This window comes from Scyliorhinus canicula, chromosome 20, assembly GCF_902713615.1.
Source record: "Scyliorhinus canicula chromosome 20, sScyCan1.1, whole genome shotgun sequence".
In the NCBI taxonomy this organism is placed as follows: Eukaryota; Metazoa; Chordata; class Chondrichthyes; order Carcharhiniformes; family Scyliorhinidae; genus Scyliorhinus; species Scyliorhinus canicula.
Genome location: NC_052165.1, coordinates 85,709,082 through 85,733,424, shown reverse-complemented (window position 1 = coordinate 85,733,424; position 24,343 = coordinate 85,709,082). Strand labels below are relative to the sequence as shown.

Below are 24,343 nucleotides of genomic sequence, written 5' to 3'. Positions count from 1 at the left end.
CCTTGCTCGTCTTAGCTCTCTCTTTAGATCCTTCCTCGCTTCCTTGTAACTATCAAGCGCCCCAACTGAAACTTCACGCCTCATCTTCACATAGGCCTCCTTCTTCCTCTTAGAACATAGAACATAGAACACTACAGCGCAGTACGGGCCCTTCGGCCCTCGATGTTGCGCCGACCTGTGAAACCATCTGAAGCCTATCTGACCTACACTATTCCATTTTCATCCATATGTCTATCCAGTGACCACTTAACAAGAGATTCCACTTCTTTGGTAAACCACGGTTCCCTCGCTCGACCCCTTCCTCCCTGCCTGACTGGTACGTACTTATCAAGAACATGCAATAGCTGTTCCTTGAACAAGCTCCACATATCCAGTGTGCCCAACCCTTGCAGCCTACTTCTCCAACCTAAGTCATGTCTAATGGCATCATAATTGCCCTTCCCCCAGCTATAACTCTTGCCCTGCGGGGTATACTTATCCCTTTCCATCACTAACGTAAAGGTCACCGGATTGTGGTCACTGTTTCCAAAGTGCTCACCTACCTCCAGATCTAACACCTGGCCTGGTTCATTACCCAAAACCAAATCAAATGTGGCCTCGCCTCTTGTTGGCCTGTCAACATATTGTGTCAGGAAACCCTCCTGCACACATTGTACAAAGAACGACCCATCTAATGTACTCGAACTATATCTTTTCCAGTCAATATTTGGAAAGTTAAAGTCTCCCATAACAACTACCCTGTTACTTTCGCTCTTTTCCAGAATCACCTTCGCCATCCTTTCCTCTACATCCCTAGAACTATTAGGTGGCCTATAGAAAACTCCCAACAGGGTGACCTCTCCTTTCCTGTTTCTAACCTCAGCCCATACTAACTCGAAGAAGAGTCCCCATCTAGCATCCTTTCCGCCACCGTAATACTGTCCTTGACTAGCAGCGCCACACCTCCCCCTCTTTTGCCCCCTTCTCTGAGCTTACTAAAACACCTAAACCCCGGAACCTGCAACAACCATTCCTGTCCCTGCTCTATCCATGTCTCTGAAATGGCCACAACATCGAAGTCCCAGGTACCAACCCATGCTGCCAGTTCCCCTACCTTATTTCGTATACTCCTGGCATTGAAGTAGACCCACTTCAAACCACCTACCTGAACACTGGCACCCTCCTGCGAAGTCAAATCTGTGCTCCTGACCTCTATACTCTCAATCTCCCGTACCCCAAAACTACAATCCAGGTTCCCATGCCCCTGCTGAATTAGTTTAAACCCCCCCCCCCAAAGAGCACTAACAAATCTCCCCCCCAGGATATTGGTGCCCCTCAGGTTCAGATGTAGACCATCCTGTCTATAGAGGTCCCACCTTCCCCAGAAAGAGCCCCAGTTATCCAGAAATCTGAATCCCTCCCGCCTGCACCATCCCTGTAGCCACGTGTTTAATTGCTCTCTCTCCCTATTCCTCATCTCACTATCACGTGGCACGGGCAACAACCCAGAGATAACAACTCTGTTTGTTCTCGCTCTGAGCTTCCATCCTAGCTCCCTAAAGGCCTGCCTGACATCCTTGTCCCCTTTCCTACCTATGTCGTTAGTGCCAATGTGGACTACGACTTGGGGCTTCTCCCCTTCCCCCTTAAGGACCCGGAAAACACGATCCGAGACATCACTTACCCTTGCACCTGGGAGGCAACATACCAAACGTGAGTCTCTCTCGCTCCCACAAAATCTCCTATCTGTGCCCCTGACTATTGAGTCCCCAATTACTAATGTTCTACTCCTTTCCCCCCTTCCCTTCTGAGCAACAGGGACAGACTCCGTGCCAGAGGCCCGTACCCCATGGCTTACCCCTGGTAAGTCGTCCCCCCCACAAGTATCCAAAACGGTATACTTGTTACTCAGGGGAACGACCGCAGGGGGTCCCTGCACTGACTGCTTCTTCCCAGTCCCTCTTGCAGTTACCCATCTATCTCCACTCTTTGGTGTAACTACTTCCCTGAAGCTCCTATCTATGACCCCCTCTGCCTCCCGAATGATCTGAAGTTCATCCAGCTCAAGCTCCAGGTCCCTAACACGGTTTTTGAGGAGCTGGAGTTGGGTTCACTTCCCACAGATGAAATCAGCAGGGACACTGACGGCGTCCCTCACCTCAAACATTCTGCAGGAGGAGCATTGTACTGCCTTCCCTGACATCACCTCTAGATTAAAAAAAAAACAAGAAAAAGAAAGGAAGAGCTTACCTGATATTCCCTCAAACCCTGCTGCCGCTGAAAGGTAAGCAAATTTAAAGGCACTCACTCACCTTCACGACAGGCCCCTGCTCCCGCTTCCCAACAACTGTGGTTTTTTTTTTGGTTAGAGGAGGAGGTAGGGTGGGAAACACTGATGAAGTGTTTCGGGTTTAACTGTCACTTGACAACAGCCCCTCCACAAACCACCTTCAAATTAGGCTGACCGCACTGCACGTATGCAAATTTCCCCAGAACAGCTGATCAGTAGCTCTGCTCTGCTGCCCTCTGCTGGATCATCAGAGGATGAACTGTAGATGTGGAGGGAGGGGAAGGGGGAAGCAAAGAGGAAAAGATGAAGGAAAGGTGGATAAGATTGTGGGGGAGAAATTAAATATATATTATATTGGTGTCGCATCATGCTCTCCCCCGGACCTGGAAAAGTTAATCAACTTCGCTTCCAGTTTCCACCCCCCCCATCACTTTCACCTGGTCCATCTCAGACACTTCCTTCCCTTCCTTGATCTTTCTGTCTCCATTTCCAGCAATAGACTATCCACTAATATCCACTACAAGCCCACTGACTCCCACAGCTATCTGGACTACAGCTCTTCACACCCTACACCCTGTAAGGACTCCATCCCTTTCTCTCAACTCCTTCGCCTCCGTCGCATTTGTTCCGACGATGCCACTTTCCAAAATGGTGCTTCAAAAATGTGTTCCTTCTTCCTCGACCGTGATTTCCCACCTACAGTTGTGGACAGGGCCCTCAACAGCGTGCGGTCCATCTCCCTCGCCACTACCCTCGCCCCCTCCACTCCCTCCCAGAACAAGGAGAGAGTCCCCCTCATTCTCACATTTCATCCCACCAGCCTCCGTATGCAAAGCATAATCCTCCGCCATTTTCGCCAACTCCAGCGTGATGCCACCACCAAACACATCTTCCCTTCACTCCCTGTCAGCATACCGCAGAGACCGTTCCCTCTGAGACAATCTAGTCCACTCCTCCACCATACCCAGTACCTCTCCCCATGGCACCTTCCCATGTAATCGTAGAAGGTGTACCACCTGCCCCTTTACCTCTTCCATGCTTAACATTCCAGGCCCAAAACACTAATTCCAGGTTAAGCAGTGTTTCACTTGCACCTCTTCCAATCTGGTCTATTGCATTCGCTGCTCCCAATGTGGTCTCCTCTATATCGGAGAGACCAAACGCAGACTGGGTGATCGCTTTGCTGAGCATCTTCGGTCTGTGTGCATTCAGGATCCTGACCTTCCCGTTGCTTGCCATTTTAACAAAAGACCCTGCTCCCATGCCCACATGTCTGTTCTTGGCCTGCTGCAATGTTCCAGTGAAGCGCAACACAAACTGGAGGAACAACATCTCATCTTCCGGTTAGGCATGCTACAGCCTTCTGGCCTGAACATCGAATTCAACAACTTCAGATGATCAGCCTCACCTCGCCCCGTTTGTTTTTATTTCATTTTAACTGTCTTTTACCATTTATTTCTTTCTTAATATATATTTAATTTCCCCCCAATCTTAACCCCTTTCCTTCATCTTTTCCTCTGTTTGACCTTTCACATCTTTTGTCCTCTCTGGGGACTGCCATTAACGCTCTTTCCCCTTGGTATCTGTGGCCATTAGCACCTGGTTTCCCTGGGTTTCTGTGGTTATGACTCATCTTTCATTCTCACTCCACAGTATAAATATGTCCCACTTTCTCTGTCTGTTAGCTTTGACAAAGAGTCATTGGGCTTGAAACGTTAGCTCTTTTCTCTCCCTACAGATGCTGCCAGACTTGCTGAGATTTTCCAGCATTTTCTCTTTGGGCTTCCAAAGGGCAGGTGCAGACCCGATGGGCCGAATGGCCTCATTCTGCACTATAAGTATATGATTCCATGAAACAAATGTTTAGAGGCCAGTGCCCCTTCTGCCTGAACCTATCTGAGTTGATGTTGAATGAAGATCAATGTCGGAGAGAATGTCTGTGTTTATTGTGGATTGATTAACATTTGAAACAATGGACGGGATTTTCCGTGCCCCCTAACTCTCTCCCCCATTGCCGTGATTCGCGGTGGCGGAGAATTCCACCCTTGGATGGCGGCAGGATCTTCTGATTCTGTCCCCGGCCCACGGTAGAAATCCCGACAGCAAGAAAGACCGGGAAACTGTGGGCAGAGAGTGAGAGAGCCGCTTTCTGCCAGCGACTGAGCTGCTTGTTGTGAATGGGATGTTGGAGGTAGCATGGTGGCAGGGTTGCTGCCAGACAGTGTAAGGAGACTGATGCTCAGCAGGCACTGAACCACATTAATCCTGCTTCTAATCTTTCTTCCTGAAGGGTCACAATGAGCGAGACTGTCAGCTGAAGGGGAAGAAGTAAATTGTCCAGCCCTGTATCTCCAGGACAGTGCCTATCCACCATGGGAGATGGAGAGAAACCCACCATTGAGAAATCCCACCTGCTGTTTGACACCTTCATTCAGGCTACAACATGTAAAGGCACCTTCAAAGGCTTTCACGACCTGTGTGAGATCCTGGGCATCGGCAAAATCAACTTTCCCAGCTTTTACCCCAAGCTTAAATCCAAACTCAATTACTGGAAAGCAAAAGCACTCTTCTCAAAATTGGACAAACGTGGAAGTCACAAGGACTACAAGAAGAACATCGCCTGTGCCAATACAAAGGTAAAAGCCCCCTTCACATCCTCCAAACACAGCAGCTCAGAAGGCCCCTTGACCCCCTTGTACCATTGGCTTTTTGAAAGACCAGGCGTGCTTGACAAACACATTCAACCACGGCCAATACGTAAATTGAGCTTCTGATCACCATATTGACAAATGTATGAACTTGTCGCAGGTCAGCGTAACATTACCATTCCAGCTTCGGTCCGACAGTGTCCCAGAGAGCAGCCACGGGATGGGAGGTTGGGATATTAAAGGGTTCAGGTACAAACGGGGGCATGTGTGATCAGACTGGATGGGATATTAAAGCTTGCTGAGAGTGAAGGAGTGGATTTAGACTGGGTGGGATATTAAAGGTGTGTGGCGACTGAGGAGAGGGTGGGTTTAGACTGGGTGGGATATTAGAGGTGTGTGGGGACTGAGGGGAGGGTGGGTTTAGACTGGGTGGGATATTAAAGGTGTGTGGGGACTGAGGGGAGGGTGGGTTTAGACTGGGTGGGATATTAAAGGTGTGTGGCGACTGAGGAGAGGGTGGGTTTAGACTGGGTGGGATATTAAAGGCGTGTGGGGACTGAGGTGAGGGTGGGTTTAGACTGGGTGGGATATTAAAGGTGTGTGGGGACTGAGGGGAGGATGGGTTTAGACTGGGTGGGATATTAAAGGTTTGTGGGGACTGAGGAGAGGGTGGGTTTAGACTGAACATAAGAACATAAGAACTAGGAGCAGGAGTAGGCCATCTGGCCCCTCGAGCCTGCTCCGCCATTCAATGAGATCATGGCTGATCTTTTGTGGACTCGGCTCCACTTTCCGGCCCGAACACCATAACCCTTAATCCCTTTATTCTTCAAAAAACTATCTATCTTTACCTTAAAAACATGTAATGAAGGAGCCTCAACTGCTTCACTGGGCAAGGAATTCCAGATTCACAACCCTTTGGGTGAAGAAGTTCCTCCTAAACTCAGTCCTAAATCTACTTCCCCTTATTTTGAGGCTATGCCCCCTAGTTCTGCTTTCACCCGCCAGTGGAAACAACCTGCCCGCATCTATCCTATCTATTCCCTTCATAATTTTAAATGTTTCGATAAGATCCCCCCTCATCCTTCTACAGTCCCAGTCTACTCAACCTCTCCTCGCAATCCAACCCCTTCAGCTCTAGGATTAACCTAGTGAATCTCCTCTGCACACCCTCCAGTGCCAGTACGTCCTTTCTCAAGTAAGGAGACCAAAACTGAACACAATACTCCAGGTGTGGCCTCACTAATACCTTATACAATTGCAGCATAACCTCCCTAGTCTTAAACTCCATCCCTGGATGGGGTGGGATATTTAAGGTGTGTGGCGACTGAGGAACATAGAACATAGAACGATACAGTGCAGTACAGGCCCTTCGGCCCTCGATGTTGCACCGACATGGAAAAAAATCTAAAGGCCATCTAACCTACACTATGCCCTTATCATCCATATGCTTATCCAATAAATTTTTAAATGCCCTCAATGTTGGCGAGTTCACTACTGTTGCAGGTAGGGCATTCCACGGCCTCACCACTCTTTGCGTAAAAAACCCACCTCTGACCTCTGTCCTATATCTATTACCCCTCAATTTAAGGCTATGTCCCCTCGTGCTAGCCACCTCCATCCGCGGGAGAAGGCTCTCGCTGTCCACCCTATCTAACCCTCTGATCATTTTGTATGCCTCTATTAAGTCACCTCTTAACCTTCTTCTCTCTAACGAAAACAACCTCAAGTCCATCAGCCTTTCCTCATAAGATTTTCCCTCCATACCAGGCAACATCCTGGTAAATCTCCTCTGCACCCGTTCCAAAGCTTCCACGTCCTTCCTATAATGAGGCGACCAGAACTGTACGCAATACTCCAAATGCGGCCGTACTAGAGTTTTGTACAACTGCAACATGACCTCATGGCTCCGGAACTCAATCCCTCTACCAATAAAGGCCAACACACCATAGGCCTTCTTCACAACCCTATCAACCTGGGTGGCAACTTTCAGGGATCTATGTACATGGACACCGAGATCCCTCTGCTCATCCACACTACCAAGAATTTTACCATTAGCCAAATATTCCGCATTCCTGTTATTCTTTCCAAAGTGAATCACCTCACACTCCTCCACATTAAACTCCATTTGCCACCTCTCAGCCCAGCTCTTCAGCTTATCTATGTCCCTCTGTAATCTGCAACATCCTTCCGCACTGTCTACAACTCCACCGACTTTAGTGTCGTCTGCAAATTTACTCACCCATCCTTCTGCGCCCTCCTCTAGGTCATTTATAAAAATGACAAACAGCAACGGCCCCAGAACAGATCCTTGTGGTACGCCACTCGTAACTGAACTCCATTCTGAACATTTCCCATCAACTACCACTCTCTGTCTTCTTTCAACTAGCCAATTTCTGATCCACATCTCTAAATCACCCTCAATCCCCAGCCTCCGTATTTTCTGCAATAGACGACCGTGGGGAACCTTATCAAACGCTTTACTGAAATCCATATACACCACATCAACTGCCCTACCCTCGTCTACCTGTTCAGTCACCTTCTCAAAGAACTCAATAAGGTTTGTGAGGCATGACCTACCCTTCACAAAACCATGCTGACTGTCCCTAATCATATTATTCCTATCTAGATGATTATAAATTGTATCTTTTATAATCATCTCCAAGACTTTACCCACCACAGACGTTAGGCTCACCGGCCTATAGTTACCGGGGTTATCTCTACTCCCCTTCTTGAACAAAGGGACCACATTTGCTATCCTCCAGTCCTCTGGCACTATTCCTGTGGCCAATGATGACCTAAAAATCAAAGCCAAAGGCTCAGCAATCTCTTCCCTGGCTTCCCAGAGAATCCTAGGATAAATCCCATCTGGCCCCGGGGACTTATCTATTTTCACCTTGTCCAGAATTGCCAACACTTCTTCCCTACGCACCTCAATGCCATCTATTCTAATAGCCTGGGTCTCAGCATTCTCCTCCACAATATTATCTTTTTCTTGAGTGAATACTGACGAAAAGTATTCATTTAGTATCTCGCTTATCTCCTCAGCCTCCACACACAACTTCCCACCACTGTCCTTGACTGGCCCTACTCTTACCCTAGTCATTCTTTTATTCCTGACATACCTAAAGAAAGCTTTTGGGTTTTCCTTGATCCTACCTGCCAAAGACTTCTCATGTCCCCTCCTTGCTCGTCTCAGCTCTCTCTTTAGATCCTTCCTCGCTTCCTTGTAACTATCAAGCGCCCCAACTGAAACTTCATGCCTCATCTTCACATAGGCCTCCTTCTTCCTCTTAACAAGAGATTCCACTTCTTTGGTAAACCACGGTTCCCTCGCTCGACCCCTTCCTCCCTGCCTGACTGGTACGTACTTATCAAGAACATGCAATAGCTGTTCCTTGAACAAGCTCCACATATCCAGTGTGCCCAACCCTTGCAGCCTACTTCTCCAACCAACACATCCTAAGTCATGTCTAATGGCATCATAATTGCCCTTCCCCCAGCTATAACTCTTGCCCTGTGGGGTATACTTATCCCTTTCCATCACTAATGTAAAGGTCACCGAATTGTGGTCACTGTTTCCAAAGTGCTAACCTACCTCCAGATCTAACACCTGGCCTGGTTCATTACCCAAAACCAAATCCAATGTGGCCTCGCCTCTTGTTGGCCTGTCAACATATTGTGTCAGGAAACCCTCCTGCACACATTGTACAAAGAATGACCCATCTAATGTACTCGAACTATATCTTTTCCAGTCAATATTTGGAAAGTTAAAGTCTCCCATAACAACTACCCTGTTACTTTCGCTCTTTTCCAGAATCATCTTCGCCATACTTTCCTCTACATCCCTAGAACTATTAGGTGGCCTATAGAAAACTCCCAACAGGGTGACCTCTCCTTTCCTGTTTCTAACCTCAGCCCATACTACCTCAGAAGAAGAGTCCCCATCTAGCATCCTTTCCACCACCGTAATACTGTCCTTGACTAGCAGCGCCACACCTCCCCCTCTTTTGTCCCCTTCTCTGAGCTTACTAAAACACCTAAACCCCGGAACCTGCAACAACCATTCCTGTCCCTGCTCTATCCATGTCTCTGAAATGGCCACAACATCGAAGTCCCAGGTACCAACCCATGCTGCCAGTTCCCCTACCTTATTTCGTATACTCCTGGCATTGAAGTAGACCCACTTCAAACCACCTACCTGAACACTGGCACCCTCCTGCGAAGTCAAATCTGTGCTCCTGACCTCTATACTCTCAATCTCCCGTACCCCAAAACTACAATCCAGGTTCCCATGCCCCTGCTGAATTAGTTTAAACCCCCCCAAAGAGCACTAACAAATCTCCCCCCCAGGATATTGGTGCCCCTCAGGTTCAGATGTAGACCATCCTGTCTATAGAGGTCCCACCTTCCCCAGAAAGAGCCCCAGTTATCCAGAAATCTGAATCCCTCCCGCCTGCACCATCCCTGTAGCCACGTGTTTAATTGCTTAGACTGGGTGGGATATTAAAGGGTGCTGGGACTAAGGGGAGGATGGGTTTAGACTGGGTGGGATATTAATGATGTGCAGGGATTGAGGGGAGGATGGGTTTAGACTGGGTGGGATATTAAAGATGTGTGGGGACTGAGGGGAGGATGGGTTTAGACTGGGTGGGATATTAAAGGTGTGTGGGGACTGAGGACAGGGTGGGTTTAGACTGGGTGGGATATTAAAGGTGTGTGGGGATTGAGGGGAGGATGGGTTTAGACTGGGTGGGATATTAAAGGTGTGTGGGGATTGAGGGGAGGATGGGTTTAGACTGGGTGGGATATTAAAGGTGTGTGGGGGCTGAGGGGAGGGTGGGTTTACACTGGGTGGGATATTAAAGATGTGCGGGGACTGAGGGGAGGATAGGTTTAGACTGGGTGGGATATTAAAGGTGTGTGGGGACTGAGGGGAGGGTGGGTTTAGATTGGGTGGGATATTAAAGGTGTGTGGGGACTGAGGGGGGGATGGGTTTAGACTGGGTGGGATATTAAAGGTGTGTGCGGATTGAGGGGAGGATGGGTTTAGACTGGGTGGGATATTAAAGGTGTGTGGGGACTGAGGGGAGGGTGGGTTTAGACTGGGTGGGATATTAAAGGTGTTTGGGGACTAAGGGGAGGATGGGTTTAGACTGGGTTGGATATTTATACACTGCAATTTGTCCAGTCTAATTGTGCACTGGAATCTGTCCACTGATTGTGCACTGGAATCTGTCAAGTCTGATTGTGCACTGGAATCTGTCCAGTCTGATTGTGCACTGGAATCTGTCAAGTCTGATTGTGCACTGGAATCTGTCAAGTCTGATTGTGCACTGGAATCTGTCCAGTCTGATTGTGCACTGGAATCTGTCCAGTCTGATTGTGCACTGGAATCTGTCAAGTCTGATTGTGCACTGGAATCTGTCCAGTCTGATTGTGCACTGGAATCTGTCCAGTCTGATTGTGCACTGGAATCTGTCCAGTCTGATTGTGCGCTGGAATCTGTCCAGTCTGATTGTACGCAGCAATCACTCCAGTCTGATTGTACGCAGCAATCTGTCCAGTCTGATTGTACGCAGCAATCTGTCCAGTCTGATTAGAACAAAGAAAAATACAGTACATGAACAGGCCCTTCGGCCCTCCAAACCTGTACCGATCATGATACCAACCTTTGCCAAAACCCTCAGCACTTCCTTGTGCCGTATCCCTCTATCCCCATCCTATCAATGTGTTTGTCAAGATGCCTTTTGAACGCCGTTAATGTATCTACTTCCACAACCTCCCCTGGCATCGTGTTCAAGGCACTCACCACCCTCTGTGTAAAACTCCTGCCTCGCACATCTCCTCTAAACTTTGCCCCATGGACCTTAAACCTATGGCCCCCCACCCTGGGAAAGAGTGCCTGCCCATCCACTCTATCCATACTCTTAATAATCTTGTAGACCTCTATCAGGTCACCCCATAACCTCTGCCTTTCTAATGAAAACAATCCATGTCTATTCAGCCTCTCCACATAGCCAATACCCTCAGACAAGGCAACATCCTGGTAAACGTCCTCTGCACCCTCTCCAAAGCCTCCACATCCTTCTGGTATGATCAGAATTGTGCGTAATATTCCAAGTGCGGCCTTACCAAGGTTCTATACAACTCTGGCATGACTTGCCAGTTTTTATACTCGATGCCCCGTCCAATGAAGGCAAGCATTCCGTTTCCTTTCTTGAGTACCTTATCTACTTGTGTTGCCACCTTCAAAGATCTGTGGACTTGCACGTCCAGATCTCTCTGACTTTCTTTATTCCTAATAGTTTAACCATTTGTGGTATATTTCCCCTCTATGTTAGACCTACCAAAATGCATCACCTCACATTTATCCGGATTAAACTCCATTTGCCATTTCTCTGCCCAAGTCTCCAACCTATCTATGTCCTGCTGTATCCTCTGACAATCCTCAACACTATCTGCCTCTCCACCAACCTTGGTGTCATCCACAAACTTACTAATCAAACCGGCTACATTTTCCTCCAAATCCTTTATGTACACCACAAACCACAGAGGCCCGAGCACAGATCCCTGCGAAACACCACTAGTCACAATCTTCCATTCAGGAAAACACCCTTGTACTGCTACCCTTTGCCTTCTGTGACCGAGCCAGTTCTATATCCATCTTACCACCTCACCTCTGATCCCGTGTGACTGCACCTTTTGTACCAGTCTGCCATAAGAGACCTTGTCAAAGGCTTTACTGAAGTGCATGTAAACAACATCCACCGTTCTCCCCTCATCAATCATCTTTGTCACCTCCTCAAAAAACTCGGTCAAGTTAGTGAGGCACAACCTCCCCTTCACAAAACCATCCTGTCTTTGACTTATGAGTCCATTTGTTTCCAAATGGGTATAAATCCTGTCCCTGAGAATTCACTCCAATAATTTAGCTACTACTGACGTGAGGCTCACCGGCCTATAGTTTCCAGGATTATCCCTGCTACCTTTCTGAAACAGCGGTACCACATTAGGTATTCTCCAGTCCTCTGGGATCTCACCTGTAGCCAATGAGGATACAAAGATGTCAGTCAAGGCCCCAGCAATTTTCTCCCTTGCTTCCCTCAGTATTCTGGGATAAATCCCATCTGGACCAGGATTCATATCTACCTTAATAACTTTTAAAAAACCCAATACCTCCTCCTTTTCGATGTTAACATGATCCAGACTCTCCACACACCCTATCCAAGAATCAACTTCCACAAAGTCCTGATCATCCTCTTGCTTTTAACATATGAATAAAAAGCTTTGGGATTTACCTTAATCCTATTTTCCAAGGACTTTTCATGACCCCTCCTAGCCCTCCTAATTTCCCCCTTCATTACCTTCCTACTTTCTTTATACTCAAGGGTTTCGACTGTCCCCACCCTTTTAGATCGTACAAAAGTCTCTTTTTTTCTTTTTGACGAGGTTCACAATATCCCTCGTTATCCAAGGCTCCCTAAACATCCCATACTTATCCTTCATTCTCTCAGGAACGTGACTTTCCTGAATCCTAATCAATTGTCGCTTGAAAGACTCCCACATGTCCGATGTTGATTTATTATCCAACAGACGCACCCAATCCAAATTCTTCAATTCCTGTCTAATGTTAACGTAATTTACCTTTCCCCAGTTTAGCACCTTAACGCGAGGGTTACCCTCAGCCCTGTCCAAAAGTGCCCTAAAACCTATGGAATTGTGGTCACTACTCCCAAAATATTCCCCTACTGAAACCTCAACCACCTGTCTACGTTCATTCCCCAATACCAGGTCCAGTACTGCCCCTTCTCTAGTCGGACTATCTACATATTGCATCAAGAAGGCTCCCTGGATACACCTTAAAAACTCTGCCCCATCCAAAGCCCGAGCACTAAGTGAGTCCCAGTCAATATAGGGGAAATTAAAATCCCTGACCACAACAACCCTGTTACTTTTGCACCTATCCAAAATCTCTCTGCCTACTCCTCTATCTCTTGTTGGCAGTTGGGGGATCTGTAATAAACGCCCAATAATGTGATTGTCCCTTTCCTGTTCCTGAGCTCTACCCAGATTGCCTCATTGTATGAGCCCTCCAAGGTGTCCTCCCGTAGAACGGCTAGAATATTCTCCTTAATCAGTAATGCTACTCCTCCACCCCTTTTACATCAATTTCTATCTCACAGGAAGCATCTATATCTTCCAACGTTCAGCTGCCAATCCTGCCCTTCCGTTTTTAAAATCTTATTTTTATTTATTTTTAAAAATAAATTTAGAGTACCAAATTAATTTTTTCCAATTAAGGGGCAATTTAGCATGGCCAATCCACCTACCCTGCACATCTTTGGGTTGTGGGGGCGAAACCCACGGAAACACGGGAGGAATGTGCAAACTCCACACGGACATGCCTAACTAATTTAGTGGAATTTTTTGAGGACATTACCAGTGCAGTAGATAACGGGGAGCCGATGGATGTGGTAGATCTGGATTTCCAGAAAGCCTTTGACAAGGTGCCACACAAAAGGTTGCTGCATAAGATAAAGATGCATGGCATTAAGGGTAAAGTAGTAGCATGGATAGAGGATTGGTTAATTAATAGAAAGCAAAGAGTTGGGATAAATGGGTGTTTCTCTGGTTGGCAATCAGTAGCTAGTGGTGTCCCTCAGGGATCCGTGTTGGGCCCACAATTGTTCACAATTTACATTGATGATTTGGAGTTGGGGACCAAGGGCAATGTGTCCAAGTTTGCAGATGACACTAAGATGAGTGGTAAAGCGAAAAGTGCAGAGGATACTGGAAGTCTGCAGAGGGATTTGGATAGGTTAATTGAATGGGCTCGGGTCTGGCAGATGGAATACAATGTTGACAAATGTGAGGTTATCCATTTCGGTAGGAATAACAGCAAACGGGATTATTATTTAAACCATAAAATATTAAAGCATGCCGCTGTTCAGAGAGACTTGGGTGTGCTAGTGCATGAGTCACAGAAGGTTGGTTTACAAGTGCAACAGGTGATTAAGAAGGCAAATGGAATTTTGTCCTTCATTGCTAGAGGGATGGAGTTTAAGACTAGGGAGGTTATGTTGCAATTGTATAAGGTGTTAGTGCGGCCACACCTGGAGTATTGTGTTCAGTTTTGGTCTCCTTACTTGAGAAAGGACATACTGGCACTGGAGGGTGTGCAGAGGAGATTCACTAGGTTAATCCCAGAGCTGAAGGGGTTGGATTATGAGGAGAGGTTGAGTAGACTGGGACTGTACTCGTTGGAATTTAGAAGGATGAGGGGGGATCTTATAGAAACATTTAAAATTATGAAGGGAATAGATAGGATAGATGCGGGCAGGTTGTTTCCACTGGCGGGTGACAGCAGAACTAGGGGGCATAGCCTCAAAATAAGGGGAAGTAGATTTAGGACTGAGTTTAGGAGGAACTTCTTCACCCAAAGGGTTGTGAATCTATGGAATTCCTTGCCCAGTGAAGCAGTTGAGGCTCCTTCATTACATGTTTTTAAGGTAAAGATAGATAGTTTTTTGAAGAATAAAGGGATTAAGGGTTATGGTGTTCGGGCAGGAAAGTGGAGCTGAGTCCACAAAAGATCAGCCATGATCTAATTGAATGGCGGAGCAGGCTCGAGGGGCCAGATGGCCTACTTCTGCTCCTAGTTCTTATGTTCTTATGTTCTTATGTTTAGGGCAGCACGGTAGCATTGTGGATAGCGCAATCGCTTCACAGCTCCAGGGTCCCAGGTTCGATTCCGGCTTGGGTCACCATCTGTGTGGAGTCTGCACGTCCTCCCCGTGTGTGCGTGGGTTTCCTGCGGGTGCTCCGGCTTCCTCCCACAGTCCAAAGATGTGCAGGTTAGGTGGATTGGCCATGATAAATTGCCATTAGTGTCCAACATTAGTGTTGGGTGGGGTTACTGGGGTTACTGGGTTATGGGGATAGGGTGGAGTTGTTGACGTTGGGTAGGGTCCTCTTTCCAAGAGCTGGTGCAGACTCGATGGGCTGAATGGCCTCCTTCTGTACTGTAAATTCTATGATTCTATGATTCATCTGCCTTACCCACTATACTTCTGGTATTGAAACAAATACACTTCAAACCACTGGTTTTGAGCAGGCAGGGTGATGTTCTCTTATTTTTGTTCCCTATTTTCCCTTCAGTTATGACACATTCTAAGTTAACATTCGAAGTTCACCCAAAGGGTTGTGAACCTCTGGAATTCCTTGCCCAGTGAAGCAGTTGAGGCTCCTTCATTAAATGTTTTTAATTTGCTCAGTCTGATTACAAACTGGAATCTTTGCAGTCTGATTGTACACTGGAATCTGTCCAGTCTGATTGCACACTGGAATCTGTCCAGTCTGATTGTACACTGGAATCTGTCCAGTCTAATTGTACACTGCAATCTGTCCAGTCTGGTTGTACATTGGAATCTGTCCAGTCAGATTGTACACTGCAATCTGTCCAGTCTGATTGTACATTGGAATCAGTCCAGTCTGATTGTACATTGGAATCTGTACAGTCCGATTGTACATTGGAATCAGTCCAGTTTGATTGTACATTGGAATCAGTCCAGTCTGATTGTACATTGGAATCAGTCCAGTCTGATTGTACATTGGAATCAGTCCAGTCAGATCGTGCACTGGAATCTGTCCAGTCTGATTGTACAGTGGAATTTATCCAGTTAGATTGTGCACTGGAATCTGTCCAGTCAGATTGTGCATAGGAATTTGTCCAGTCAGATTGTACGGTGGAATCTGTCCAGTCTGATTGCACACTGGAATCTGTCCAGTCTGATTGTACACTGGAATCTGTCCAGTCTGATTGCACATTGCAATCTGTCCAGTGTGATTGTACATTAGAATCACTCCAGTCTGATTGTACATTGCAATCTGTCCTGTCTGATTGTAGACTGGAATCTTTCCAGTCTTACTGTACACTGGAATCTGTCCAGTCTGATTGCACACTAGAATCTGTCCAGTCTGATTGCACACTGGATTCTGTTCAGTCTGATTGCACTCTGGAATCTGTCCAGTCTGATTACACTGTAATCTGTCCATTCTGATTGCAGAATGCAATCTGTCGAGTCTTATTGCAGACTGGAATCTGTCCAGTCAGATTGCACACTGGAATCTGTCCAGTCAGATTGCACACTGGAATCTGTCCAGTCAGATTGCACACTGGAATCTGTCCAGTCAGATTGTGCACAGGAATCTGTCCAGTCAGATTGTACGATGGAATCTGTCCAGTCTGATTGCACACTGGAATCTGTCCAGTCCGATTGTACACTGGAATCTGTCCAGTCTGATTGTACCCTGGCATCTGTCCAGTCTGATTGTACATTGCAATCTGTCCAGTCTGATTGTACATTGGAATCACTCCAGTCTGATTGTTCATTGGAATCTGTCCAGTCTGATTGCACACTGGAATCTGTCCAGTCTGATTGCACACTGGATTCTGTTCACTCTGATTGCACTCTGGAATCTGTCCAGTCTGATTGCACACTGAAATCTGTCCAGTCTGATTGCAGAATGGAATCTATGGAGTCTGGTTGCAGAATGGAATCTGTCGAGTCTTATTGCAGACTGGAATCTGTCCAGTCAGATTGCACACTGGAATCTGTCCAATCAGATTGCGCACTTAAATCTGTCCAGTCAGATTGTGCATCGGAATCTGTCCCGTCAGATCGTACAGTGGAATCTGTCCAGCCTGATTGAACACTGGAATCTGTCCAGCCTGACTGTACACTGCAATCTGTCTAGTCCGAATGTACACTGGCATCTGTCCAGTCTGATTGCACATTGCAATCTGTCCAGTCTGATTGTACATTAGAATCACTCCAGTCTGATTGTACACTGGAATCTGTCCAGTCCGATTGCACACTGGAATCTGTCCAGTCAGATTGCACACTGGAATCTGTCCAGTCCGATTGCACACTGGAATCTGTCCAGTCAGATTGCACGCTGGAATCTGTCCAGTCAGATTGCACACTTAAATCTGTCCAGTTAGATTGTGCACAGGAATCTGTCCAGCCTGACTGTACGCTGCAATCTGTCTAGTCCGAATGTACACTGGAAACTGTCCAGTCTGATTGTACATTGCAATCTGTCCAGTCTGGTTGTACATTGGAATCTATCCAGTCTGATTGCACACTGGAATCTGTCCAGTTCAATTGCACACTGGAATCTGTCCAGTCTGATTGTACACTGGAATCTGTCCAGTCCGATGGTACACTGCAATCTGTCCAGTCTGATTGTACATTGGAATCTGTCCAGTCTGATTGTACACTGCAATCTACCCAGTCTGATTGTACATTGGAATCAGCCCAGTCTGATTGTACATTTGAATCAGTCCAGTCTGATTGTACACTGGAATCTGTCCAGTCTGATTGCACACTGGCATCTGTTCAGTCTGATTGCACACTGGAATCTGTCCAGTCTGATTGCACACTGGAATCTGTCCAGTCTGATTGCACACTGGAATCTGTCCTGTCTGATTGTACACTGAAATCTGTGTTGTCTGATTGCACACTGGAATCTGTCCAGTCTGATTGCACACTGGAATCTGTGTTGTCTGATTGCACACTGGAATCTGTCCAGTCTGATTTCAGAATGGAATCTGTCGAGTCTTATTGCAGACTGGAATCTGTCCAGTCAGATTGAACACTGGAATCTGTCCAGTCAGATTGTGCATGGGAATCTGTCCAGTCAGATTGTGCATAGGAATCTGTCCAGTCAGTTTGTACAGTGGAATCTGTCCAGTCTGTTTGTAGAATGGAATTTGTCCAGTCAGATTGTACTGTGGAATTTGTTCAGTCTGATTGTACACTGCAATCTGTCTAATCTGATTGTACACTGGAATCTGTCCTGTCTAATTGTACACTGCAATCTATCCAGTCTGATTGTACTATTGGAATCAGTCCAGTCTGATTGTACATTGGAATCAGTCCAGTCTGATGTACATTGGAATCTGTCCTGTCTGATTGTACACTGTAATCTGTCCAGTCTGATTGTACAGTGGAATTTGACCTGTCTTATTGTACACTGGAATTTCTCAGTCTGATTGTAAACTGGAACCTGTCCAGTCTGATTGCACACTGGATTCTGTTCACTCTGATTGCACTCCGGAATCTGTCCAGTCTGATTGCACACTGAAATCTGTCCAGTCTGATTGCACACTGGAATCTGTCCAGTCCGATTGCACACTGGAATCTGTCCAGTCAGATTGCACGCTGGAATCTGTCCAGTCAGATTGCACACTTAAATCTGTCCAGTCAGATTGTGCACAGGAATCTGTCCAGCCTGACTGTACGCTGCAATCTGTCTAGTCCGTATGTACACTGGAAACTGTCCAGTCTGATTGTACATTGCAATCTGTCCACTCTGGTTGTACATTGGAATCTATCCAGTCTGATTGCACACTGGAATCTGTCCAGTTCAATTGCACACTGGAATCTGTCCAGTCTGATTGTACACTGGAATCTGTCCAGTCCGATGGTACACTGCAATCTGTCCAGTCTGATTGTACATTGGAATCTGTCCAGTCTGATTGTACACTGCAATCTACCCAGTCTGATTGTACATTGGAATCAGCCCAGTCTGATTGTACATTTGAATCAGTCCAGTCTGATTGTACACTGGAATCTGTCCAGTCTGATTGCACACTGGCATCTGTTCAGTCTGATTGCACACTGGAATCTGTCCAGTCTGATTGCACACTGGAATCTGTCCAGTCTGATTGCACACTGGAATCTGTCCTGTCTGATTGTACACTGAAATCTGTGTTGTCTGATTGCACACTGGAATCTGTCCAGTCTGATTGCACACTGGAATCTGTGTTGTCTGATTGCACACTGGAATCTGTCCAGTCTGATTTCAGAATGGAATCTGTTGAGTCTTATTGCAGACTGGAATCTGTCCAGTCAGATTGAACACTGGAATCTGTCCAGTCAGATTGTGCATGGGAATCTGTCCAGTCAGATTGTGCATAGGAATCTGTCCAGTCAGTTCGTACAGTGGAATCTGTCCAGTCTGTAGAATGGAATTTGTCCAGTCAGATTGTACTGTGGAATTTGTTCAGTCTGATTGTACACTGCAATCTGTCTAATCTGATTGTACACTGGAATCTGTCCTGTCTAATTGTACACTGCAATCTATCCAGTCTGATTGTACATTGGAATCAGTCCAGTCTGATTGTACATTGGAATCAGTCCAGTCTGATGTACATTGGAATCTGTCCTGTCTGATTGTACACTGTAATCTGTCCAGTCTGATTGTACAGTGGAATTTGACCTGTCTTATTGTACACTGGAATTTCTCAGTCTGATTGTAAACTGGAACCTGTCCAGTCTGATTGCAGAATGGAATCTGTCCAGTCTGATTCTGCACTGGAATCTGTCCAGTCTGATTCTGCACTGGAATCTGTCCAGTCTGATTGTACACTGGAATCTGTCCAGTCTGATTCTGCACTGGAATCTGTCCAGTCTGATTCTGCACTGGAACCTGTCCAGTCTGATTGCACACTGGAATCTGTCCAGTCTGATTCTGCACTGGAATCTGTCCAGTCTGATTCTGCACTGGAATCTGTCCAGTCTGATTCTGCACTGGAATCTGTCCAGTCTGATTGTACACTGGAATCTGTCCAGTCTGATTGTACACTGGAATCTGTCCAGTCTGATTGTACACTGGAATCTGTGCAGTCTGTTGGTACTGGAATTTGCCCAGTCTGTTTGTACACTGGAATCTGTCCAGTCTGATTGTACACTGGAATCTGTCCAGTCTGATTGTACACTGGAATCTGTCCAGTCTGTTGGTACTGGAATTTGCCCAGTCTGTTTGTACACATGCAAGACGATACTTTGAATGAGAGTCTTTGCCGAAAATAAAATCTTTACAGGTCCAGATGGAGCAACTGGAGAGAGGGATAATCACAGGTTAAATAGGTGTGAATTGTCTCAAGCCAGGACAGTTGTTGGGATTTCGCAAGCCCAGGCCAGATGGTGGGGAGGTGAATGTAAATTTATTGGACTTATTTACCTGCAAAGACTCGCATTCAAAGTATCGTCTTGCATCATTGACTTTGTCTATATATGTGGTCCTGGAACGCACTTCTTCATTCACCTGAGGACGGAGCTGCACTCTAAAAGCTAGTGATTCAAAACAAACCTGTTGTATCTTAACCTGCAGTTGTAAGACTTCTTACTCCAATGTCTGCATCTCCACATCATGCCTGTACACTGGAATCTGTCCAGTTATTTGTACACTGGAATCTGTCCAGTCTGTCTGTAAACTAGAATCTCTCCAGTCTGATTGTACACTCTAATCTTTTCAATGTCTTTGTGCAATGGAATGTGTTTAGTCTGATTGTACACTGGAATCTGTCCAGTCTGATTGCACACTGGAATCTGTCCAGTCTGATTGTACGCTGTTACCTGCCCAGACTGATTGTACACTGGAATCTGTCCAGTCTGATTGCACACTGGAATCTGTCCAGTCTGATTGTACACTGGAATCTGTCCAGTCTGATTGTACACTGCAATCTGTCCAGTCTGGTTGTACATTGGAATCTGTCCAGTCAGATTGTACACTGAAATCTGTCCAGTCTGATTGTACATTGGCATCAATCCAGTCTGATTGTACATTGGAATCTGTACAGTCCGATTGTACATTGGAATCAGTCCAGTTTGATTGTACATTGGAATCAGTCCAGTCTGATTTTACATTGGAATCAGTCCAGTCTGATTGTACATTGGAATCAGTCCAGTCAGATCGTGCACTGGAATCTGTCCAGTCTGATTGTACAGTGGAATTGATCCAGTTAGATTGTGCACTGGAATCTGTCCAGTCAGATAGTGCATAGGAATTTGTCCAGTCAGATTGTACGGTGGAATCTGTCCAGTCTGATTGTACACTGGAATCTGTCCAGTCTGATTGCACATTGCAATCTGTCCAGTGTGATTGTACATTAGAATCACTCCAGTCTGATTGTACATTGCAATCTGTCCTGTCTGATTGTAGACTGGAATCTTTCCAGTCTTACTGTACACTGGAATCTGTCCAGTCTGATTGCACACTGGAATCTGTCCAGTCTGATTGCACACTGGATTCTGTTCAGTCTGATTGCACTCTGGAATCTGTCCAGTCTGATTACACACTGTAATCTGTCCATTCTGATTGCACACTGAAATCTGTCTTGTCTGATTGCACACTGGAATCTGTCCAGTCAGATTGAACACTGGAATCTGTCCAGTCAGATTGTGCATGGGAATCTGTCCAGTCTAATTGTACACTGCAATCTGTCTAATCTGATTGTACACTGGAATCTGTCCAGTCCGATTGTGCATGGGAATCTGTCCAGTCTAATTGTACACTGCAATCTGTCTAATCTGATTGTACACTGGAATCTGTCCAGTCTGATTGTACACTGGAATCTGTGCAGTCTGTTGGTACTGGAATTTGCCCAGTCTGTTTGTACACTGGAATCTGTCCAGTCTGATTGTACACTGGAATCTGTCCAGTCTGATTGTACACTGGAATCTGTCCAGTCTGTTGGTACTGGAATTTGCCCAGTCTGTTTGTACACATGCAAGACGATACTTTGAATGAGAGTCTTTGCCGAAAATAAAATCTTTACAGGTCCAGATGGAGCAACTGGAGAGAGGGATAATCACAGGCTAAAGAGGTGTGAATTGTCTCAAGCCAGGACAGTTGTTGGGATTTCGCAAGCCCAGGCCAGATGGTGGGGAGGTGAATGTAAATTTATTGGACTTATTTACCTGCAAAGACTCGCATTCAAAGTATCGTCTTGCATCATTGACTTTGTCTATATATGTGGTCCTGGAACGCACCTCTTCATTCACCTGAGGACGGAGCTGCACTCTAAAAGCTAGTGATTCAAAACAAACCTGTTGTATCTTAACCTGCAGTTGTAAGACTTCTTACTCCAATGTCTGCATCTCCACATCATGCCTGTACACTGGAATCTGTCCAGTTATTTGTACACTGGAATCTGTCCAGTCTGTCTGTAAACTAGAATCTCTCCAGTCTGATTGTACACTCTAATCTTTTCAATGTCTTTGTGCAATGGAATGTGTTTAGTCTGATTGTACACTGGAATCTGTCCAGTCTGATTGCACACTGGAATCTGTCCAGTCTGATTGTACGCTGTTACCTGCCCAGACTGATTGTACACTGGAATCTGTCCAGTCTGATTGCACACTGGAATCTGTCCAGTCTGATTCTGCACTGGAATCTGTCCAGTCTGATTGTACACTGGAATCTGTCCAGTCTGATTCTGCACTGGAATCTGTCCAGTCTGATTCTGCACTGGAACCTGTCCAGTCTGATTGCACACTGGAATCTGTCCAGTCTGATTCTGCACTGGAATCTGTCCAGTCTGATTCTGCACTGGAATCTGTCCAGTCTGATTGTACACTGGAATCTGTCCAGTCTGATTGTACACTTGAATCTGTCCAGTCTGATTGTACACTGGAATCTGTGCAGTCTGTTGGTACTGGAATTTGCCCAGTCTGTTTGTACACTGGAATCTGTCCAGTCTGATTGTACACTGGAATCTGTCCAGTCTGATTGTACACTGGAATCTGTCCAGTCTGTTGGTACTGGAATTTGCCCAGTCTGTTTGTACACATGCAAGACGATACTTTGAATGAGAGTCTTTGCCGAAAATAAAATCTTTACAGGTCCAGATGGAGCAACTGGAGAGAGGGATAATCACAGGTTAAAGAGGTGTGAATTGTCTCAAGCCAGGACAGTTGTTGGGATTTCGCAAGCCCAGGCCAGATGGTGGGGAGGTGAATGTAAATTTATTGGACTTATTTACCTGCAAAGACTCGCATTCAAAGTATCGTCTTGCATCATTGACTTTGTCTATATATGTGGTCCTGGAACGCACCTCTTCATTCACCTGAGGACGGAGCTGCACTCTAAAAGCTAGTGATTCAAAACAAACCTGTTGTATCTTAACCTGCAGTTGTAAGACTTCTTACTCCAATGTCTGCATCTCCACATCATGCCTGTAAACTGGAATCTGTCCAGTTATTTGTACACTGGAATCTGTCCAGTCTGTCTGTAAACTAGAATCTCTCCAGTCTGATTGTACACTCTAATCTTTTCAATGTCTTTGTGCAATGGAATGTGTTTAGTCTGATTGTACACTGGAATCTGTCCAGTCTGATTGCACACTGGAATCTGTCCAGTCTGATTGTACGCTGTTACCTGCCCAGACTGATTGTACACTGGAATCTGTCCAGTCTGATTGCACACTGGAATCTGTCCAGTCTGATTGTACACTGGAATCTGTCCAGTCTGATTGTACACTGCAATCTGTCCAGTCTGGTTGTACATTGGAATCTGTCCAGTCAGATTGTACACTGAAATCTGTCCAGTCTGATTGTACATTGGCATCAATCCAGTCTGATTGTACATTGGAATCTGTACAGTCTGATTGTACATTGGAATCAGTCCAGTTTGATTGTACATTGGAATCAGTCCAGTCTGATTGTACATTGGAATCAGTCCAGTCTGATTGTACATTGGAATCAGTCCAGTCAGATCATGCACTGGAATCTGTCCAGTCTGATTGTACAGTGGAATTGATCCAGTTAGATTGTGCACTGGAATCTGTCCAGTCAGATAGTGCATAGGAATTTGTCCAGTCAGATTGTACGGTGGAATCTGTCCAGTCTGATTGTACACTGGAATCTGTCCAGTCTGATTGCACATTGCAATCTGTCCAGTGTGATTGTACATTAGAATCACTCCAGTCTGATTGTACATTGCAATCTGTCCTGTCTGATTGTAGACTGGAATCTTTCCAGTCTTACTGTACACTGGAATCTGTCCTGTCTGATTGCACACTGGAATCTGTCCAGTCTGATTGCACACTGGATTCTGTTCAGTCTGATTGCACTCTGGAATCTGTCCAGTCTGATTACACACTGTAATCTGTCCATTCTGATTGCACACTGAAATCTGTCTTGTCTGATTGCACACTGGAATCTGTCCAGTCTGATTTCAGAATGGAATCTGCCGAGTCTTATTGCAGACTGGAATCTGTCCAGTCAGATTGAACACTGGAATCTGTCCAGTCAGATTGTGCATGGGAATCTGTCCAGTCTAATTGTACACTGCAATCTGTCTAATCTGATTGTACACTGGAATCTGTCCAGTCCGATTGTGCATGGGAATCTGTCCAGTCTAATTGTACACTGCAATCTGTCTAATCTGATTGTACACTGGAATCGATCCAGTCCGATTGCACACTGGAATCTGTCCAGTCTGATTGTACATTGGAATCTGTCTAATCTGATTGTACACTGGAATCTGTCCAGTCCGATTGCACACTGGAATCTATCCAGTCTAATTGTACAGTGGAATCTGTCCAGTCAGATCGTGCACTGGAATCTGTCCA

The 24,343-nt window shown here is 46.0% G+C and overlaps 1 protein-coding gene across 1 annotated transcript in view; it reads left to right on the top strand.

The window, feature by feature from the left end:
* LOC119955277 (F-actin-monooxygenase MICAL2-like) overlaps positions 1-24,343 on the top strand; it is a 201,203-nt gene that overhangs the window by 130,419 nt on the left and 46,441 nt on the right. The window contains exon 2 of the mRNA XM_038781348.1: positions 4,560-4,905. Within this exon, the coding sequence (XP_038637276.1) occupies positions 4,642-4,905 (264 nt within the window). The 5' untranslated portion in view covers positions 4,560-4,641. The remainder of the gene's footprint in view (positions 1-4,559; positions 4,906-24,343) is intronic.